This window comes from Thamnophis elegans, chromosome 4, assembly GCF_009769535.1.
Source record: "Thamnophis elegans isolate rThaEle1 chromosome 4, rThaEle1.pri, whole genome shotgun sequence".
NCBI classification, from domain to species: Eukaryota; Metazoa; Chordata; class Lepidosauria; order Squamata; family Colubridae; genus Thamnophis; species Thamnophis elegans.
This window is the reverse complement of record NC_045544.1, coordinates 139,974,503-139,981,001: the sequence shown is the minus strand read 5'-3', so window position 1 is coordinate 139,981,001 and position 6,499 is coordinate 139,974,503. Positions and strand designations below refer to the sequence as shown.

Genomic DNA, 6,499 nt, shown 5'->3' with positions numbered 1-6,499 from the left:
GAACGGAGGAGAAATTTCCTGACAGTTAGAACAATTAATCAGTGGGACAGAAATTGCCTCCAGAAGTTGTGAATGCTCCAACACTGGAAGTCTTTAAGAAGATGTTGGATAGCCATTTGTCTGGAACGGTATAGGGTTTCCTGCCTAGGCAGGGGGTTGGACTAGAAGACCTCCAAGGTCCCTTCCAACTCTGCTATTGTATTGGAGTCATGGGTGAGAGTGGGGAAGAGGGCAAAGGAAACACCCCCCCCCCCATACACACACACAATTTTTCTGGGTGCAGCCATGATTAAAAAAAAACACCCGTTTCTTCTGCCCACCCTGAAATGCAGATTTTAAAAGCCCACTTTTCCGCCCCCGCCCCCCGAGAAAAGACGAAGGAAATTTGGCAAACCTGCCTTTATTATTATTATTATTATTCTTTGATTGGTCTGAATTGTAGAAGTCACCATTTTACTCGTGGTAAAATGCATGGGCGTCAAACAGAACAGGGACATAACGGGGGGGGGCATTTGGGGTGCTCCTTTTCCCTCCCCCCTCCCCAGAAAAATTAAAATTTGCTGAATATCCCAAAGGGGTCAGAAATCAACGACAGGGGGGGGGGGGGAAAGTGATTATCTATTGTACCTCCCAACGTAGGAAATGTTTACTCGAAATCACCGAAAGGGACACTTTCCCTGTGCAAAGTCGAAAAATAAACCCACCAAATCTTTGGAATTTTGCAAACAATTCCAATTATTATTATTATTATTATCATTATGAAACTTAAAAGCCGACGAGACGAATTTGCAAAGGACCAAAAAAAAAAAAAAAACCCTTCCTTTGCACAGAGCTTGTGCTCCCTTTCTGACTTATTATTTTATTCATAAATACGACGTCCGTCGGCCCTGCGTGCGGATTTCCCGTTGTGCATTTCTCCCCCCCCCCCGGCCACCCGTGAACGGAGAAAATGGATTTAAAAGGCAACACAACTTTTGCCTCCCTTCCCCCCCCCCTCCTCCTTCACACCCTGCAAAGTTAGCAATGGGGTTTTGATTTTTAATTGAGCCCTGGATGAAAACCGGAAAGGCCACACACACACAAGACACATAAACACACAAAAACACAAAGGGAACAATGCACCCTGGTGGGATGAAATGACAGGCGCCAATTGCGGCTTGCTAAAGGTTGCAACTTTCTCTCTGCTCTGCAGAGGACTACAACTCCCATCCGTAGGGGTGGGGGTATTGTTCCAGGATGGTGGGACCTTTCCAGAAATTTTTAGCAATTTTTTTAAAGGTTGCCCAATCTTAAACGCCATGGAAGAGATGTGGACTTCAACTCCCAGAATTCCCCAGCGGGACTGGGGAATTCTGGGAGTTGAAGTCCACCTCTCTTAAAAGTTGTCGAGATTCCTTAACGCTGACCTAAAAATTGGCCAATATTGCTATCCTATAATGCCCCAGAAGGAAATTCAAGCCTTTTGCATGAAAAAGGGGAGAGAAACAAAGAGATTTACAGGTCAGATTTATCTTTAAATTCAAGCCCCCCCCCCCCCTGGTTGAAATTCTCCAAACGCGGTTCAGGGTTCGAATGTCTCCACAAATCTTCCTGCAGTTGCACAAAATTAATTGGCTTTTCTACCCAGTCCTTCCAGCCATCCGTCAAGCGATCGCGTGCCCCCCAAAAAACGCATGGGAAATTCTCTAGCGAGGCCGAGTGAACGGACCTGATTTTGACCCAATCCACACTTTATTTTTATTTATTTTTTATGGGGAAGAAATATGAATTTTGGGAGGCAGAGGCTTCCGTTGAAGCCTTTGGCCTCGCTCCGGCTGAAGAACCGAAGTTTTGCTTTCTATTAGGAGAAAAAAGCAGCTGACGATTTGGGAAGGAAGACAGGAAGGGGGGGAAGGAAAGAGAATTTACGGGGAAGGAAGGACTGAAAAAAAAAAAAAAAAACAAAATTAGATTTAGGTTCAGGGAGGAGGATAAAGCCCCAGGCATTTTGAGAGAGGGAGACCCACACAATGGTGTTGGTGAAACAAAACCAACTATACAGAGGGAGTGGGGGAACGAAAAAAACAACAAAATTACAGCATGGCATAATCATTAAAAAGATCTTGGTTATTCCAGCAGACCGGTAGACTTCAAATGTACAGATCTCACGGAAAAGGGGGGGGGGGTCAGTTTCCAAAAGTGGGGAGAAAAAAACTATTTTTTCCACAAGTTTTTAACAACCACAGAAAAAGAGGCGGAGGTGTGTGTGTGTGTGTCTGTGTGTTTGTGTAAGGGCAGAGGCAAGTGGTGCTGGAGATTAAGCGGGGCGGGGGTGCTATGTACGGAGAGACGGAGGAAGGGAAGAAAGAAGGAAGGAAAGAGGGAGGGAGGAAAGAAGAGAAAGGGAAAAGGAAGGAGAAAAGAGCAAGGGAGGGAAGGAAAAGAGCAAGGAAAAAAGGAAGAGACAGTGAAGAGGAAGGAAGGAGGGAGGAAAGAAGAGAAAGAAAAGAGCAAGGGCGGGAGGCAGGGAAAAGAGCAAGGAAAAAAGGAAGAGGTAGTGAAGAGGAAGGAAGGAGGGAGGAAAGAAGAGAAAGAGAAAAGAGCAAAGGAGGGAGGCAGGGAAAAGAGCAAGGAAAAAAGGAAGAGGTAGTGAAGAGGAAGGAAGGAGGGAGGAAAGAAGAAAAATGAAAAAGGGCAAGGGAGTGAGGGAAGAAGAAAGGAAGGGAAAAGATCAAGGAAAGAAGGAAGAGAAAGGGAAAAGGAAGGGAGAGGGGGAAGTAAGAAGGGAAGGGAAAAGAGAGGAACAAAGAAAGGGGAAAGAGGAATGAATGAATGAAAGAAGGAAGGAAGGAAGGAAGGAAGGAAGGAAGAGGGAAAAGAGGGAGGGAGGGAAGCAGAAGCAACATGGCCAGGCCAAATTGACCCCTCCCCAAGGGGGTCGCTCTCCCACCCCTCCACATTTCTACAGACAGATGATGCAAAAGGAAGGGGCGGGGCATCCTCTTGCTCGCACCCCCAAAATTTTGGAAGTGTCTAGTCTTGAGACAAGGCCTTTAAAAATATATATATAGATATATATATATGCATATATATATATATATAAAATGACCCCCAAAGTTTTACAACAATGATTTTGAACACCAGAAAATCTACCCAGGGTTTAAAGTGGGGGGGGGTGGGGGTGGAGGAAGAGGAGGGGGGGCTGTGCGGAAACACTGCAGAAAAAAGTTACTCTATTTACAGAAGAAAGATAATTTTTTTTTCTCTTTTTCCCGTTTTTCTTCTTCCTTTTTTCCAGAGAGGTCAAGAATAACACGTCCTTTTTTTTTCTCCCTTTAAAAAAAGAAGGAAAAAAAAACCACCCCAAAACTCTTTACACGTATTTATCTTCGGGACACCGGCCGAAAAGGGGGGATCCCGTCTTAAATTTCCGTCCGACAGTCTCGGGGGGGTTAAAGAGGGGAGGGGGGTTTCTGGCTTTTTTTTAAAATTAAAAAAAATGCAGCCATTCCATTCCCCCCCCCTCCCCAGCTTGGTTTTTGCAAACTTCCCTGCTGAATATTTATTCTTTCTTTCTTTCTTTCTTTCTTTCTTTCTTTCTTTCTTTCTTTCTTTCTTTCTTTGCTTTCTTTCCTTTCTTTCTTTCTTTCCGTGTTTGTGTATGTGTCTCTCGTTTTTTTTTTTCCCCCCCTGAAGCAGGCAAGCTCCAAGCCCTCCGTCCGTGTCAGTCGTCGCTGTCGGAAAGCGTCTCGTACTGGGCGGAGAGCAGAGGGGCAGGTTCCCGCTCCCATATCCGGCTGGGCTGGTGCGCGGCGGTGGTGGCGGCCTGGCCGGCGGAGGGGGGGGTGCAGGCCATGGAGGTGGGGGGCGTGTTGCTCAGCATCCGGATGGTCAGCGGGTTGTAGGGGAACTGTGTGGAACCTGGAAGAGGAAGGGAGGGGGAGAAGAGCAAGGGAGAGGCGGATTAGAGGTTTGGCCTTCCTCGACTTACGACCATTCGCTCAGGGATCGTTGGAGCGGCAGGGAGGGATGGGGTTTGGGGGATATTCAGCTGCAGGGAGAGCTGGACTTGCAATAACTCGTTTAGTGACTGCTTGACTAGGAGGGGATGATGGGCTTTGGGGTAATTCGGCCACAGGGAGTGCTCGACTTACAATAACTCATTTAACGACCGTTTGAATAGGAGGGAATGATGAGACTTGGGGTAATTCGGCCAGAGAGAGTGCTCGACTTACAATAACTCGTTTACTGGCTGTTTGAATAGAAGGTTCAATTAGAGGTCACGTGATCCCCTTTTGCGACCCTCTGACCAGCAAGGGGGAGGCCAGATTCACTTAACGACCATGTGACCCATTTAACAAATGCAACGATTCACTTAACAACCGAGGCAAGAAAGATCGTAAAATGGGGCAAAACTAATTTAACCAATGTTTCCCTTAACAGTATAAATTTTGGGCTCAAAATTCAGCACTTTGGCAACTCTCTCATTCTTATGACGGTCGCATAATCCCAGGGTCACACGATCCCCTTTTGCAATCTTCTGACAAGCGAAGTCAACGGAGGAGAGGGGGCGGAAGCCGTATTCACTTAACAACCATGTGGCTAACTTAACGGCCATGGTGATTCACTTAACAACGGTGGCAAGAAAGGTTGTACAATGGAGCGAAACTTGCTTAACAAATGTCTCACTTAGCAACCAAAATTTTGGGCTCCTTTGGGGTCGTAAGTCGGGGATTACCTGTGTTTAAGACTCAGGCAATTATTATATATATACACATACATACATACATATACATACACATACATACATACATACACACATGTCTGTGTGCGTATTTGTGTGTGTGTGTCCAACATAACTCTGGAACGCCTCGAGCAATTTCAACCAAACTTGGTACACAGATTACTTTCTCTCTGGAAACAAATACTATGGGGGGTAAGACACCACTAATGCCCTTCAGGAGGGTGTGTTCTGTTAAGATACAGCCTGTTGTGCCTTAAAATGGATTCTACTGTACAGCACAGTGGAGCTGCCATGGTAACAGCTTCACAGTACTCCACAAAGGGACTCGTTTAAGGGGGAAAATCCAACATTAGAAATTATGTTTAGTCAAGAGATTTCCCCCCATAAATACCCGGGCAACGTCGGTTCTCGGCTAGTCTTTAATAAGAGTGTCCTAAACACCTGGACCGCCCATTTTGGACTGCACACGCTCACACAGTGACACCACCTGGGCCATGTTGGCTGGACTCACCTGTGGAAGAGGGCCGGTCTTCCCACGACCAGGCGGGCGTCTGCCGGTGATAGTCCCCTTCCGAATGCACAGAGGAGACCGAGGAGGGGCGCTCCGTTCCCAGGTAGCCCTGGCCCGGAAGTGGAGACTTGGACTTCCTGCTCCCCGATTTCCCCATCAGCTTCTGCTTGCTGAGCCCCCCACCTGGAAGAAGAGGAAGAGGAGGAGGAATGGCATTATGGGGAGCACCAATAAGAATCAGCGGATTTAGAGTTCCGGGGGGGAGGAGCCTGTCGCCGAAGGTGCTCAACGGAGCCCCTCTCAGAGTTCTGGTCTGTATATCTAATTAAGATCAATAGATATCACCCCTTTCTGGCAGAAAGGGGCAGGCAGAAGCTCAGGTGCTAGGATTTATTCGTAGTTCACAGCCCCCCTTCTTTTTTGGGGGGGGGGGCTGCGAACGGAGAAGAGATCCAGCGTAACTGAGCTCTTATCTCCAGCCAGTTCTTCGCAGCTGCCTTTTTGCAGCCCTAGACAGACGATCCCCCCCCCTCAGGACAATGATAAATTGCTTAAAACAACCTAAGGCTAACACGAGCGGGTCTTACTCCTGTGATGTTTTTTTTATTTTTTATATAACTATCTAAACACCAGCCTTGTTTTTCCTTTGAAACTTCTTTGTTCAACCGGGTTTCAAAATGGCGTTTTTACTGTGTTGGTGATTGATGACGTAATTAACCGGCTTTATCTCCCCGGAGATTGCTACTCATTAACAAGCAAAGTCTACAAATAATTTATTGAGAACTGACCAGGTGAAGACACTGCTTATCCGTTTATTCTCAGCTTTTATCTATAATGCCTCCCAGGTCTAAGCAGGCAAAAAAATCCCCCCCGCATGTGCTTAAAGAACTTGTTAGTAAACCGCTGCCTTTGCCTCCTACACCCCCTACTGGAGATTCCTTGACACAGGAGCTTTTTTTTAAAATACTTAATGACTTTAGACAAGAAATCAAAGAATTTGTGCTGGATTTATGCGATAAAATACAGACTAAAATTGCCCAAATAAAGGTGGATATGTTCGAAGTTACGTCTACTTTGACAGATTATATCGAAGAAATGGAGACCAAACTGGAAACTTTGGAGAAGGCTAATTCTAATTTGACTTCCAACATCCAAGCATTACAACAAGAGATTAGAGATACTCAAACACAACTTATAATGATAAATTATAACAGAAAGGCGTCTGCAATAAGAGTCAGAGGACTGCCCGAAAAGAAAGGAGAGAA

The 6,499-nt window shown here is 46.1% G+C and overlaps 1 protein-coding gene across 1 annotated transcript in view; it reads right to left on the bottom strand.

The window, feature by feature from the left end:
* Positions 1 to 2,921: 2,921 nt before the first annotated feature.
* Positions 2,922 to 6,499, bottom strand: part of NCOR1 (nuclear receptor corepressor 1) — a 156,216-nt gene continuing 152,638 nt past the window's right edge. The window contains exons 43-44 of the mRNA XM_032216146.1: positions 5,235 to 5,417; positions 2,922 to 3,900 (exon numbers count right to left, since the gene is read on the bottom strand). Coding sequence (XP_032072037.1) covers positions 3,704 to 3,900; positions 5,235 to 5,417 — 380 coding nt within the window. The 3' untranslated portion in view covers positions 2,922 to 3,703. The remainder of the gene's footprint in view (positions 3,901 to 5,234; positions 5,418 to 6,499) is intronic.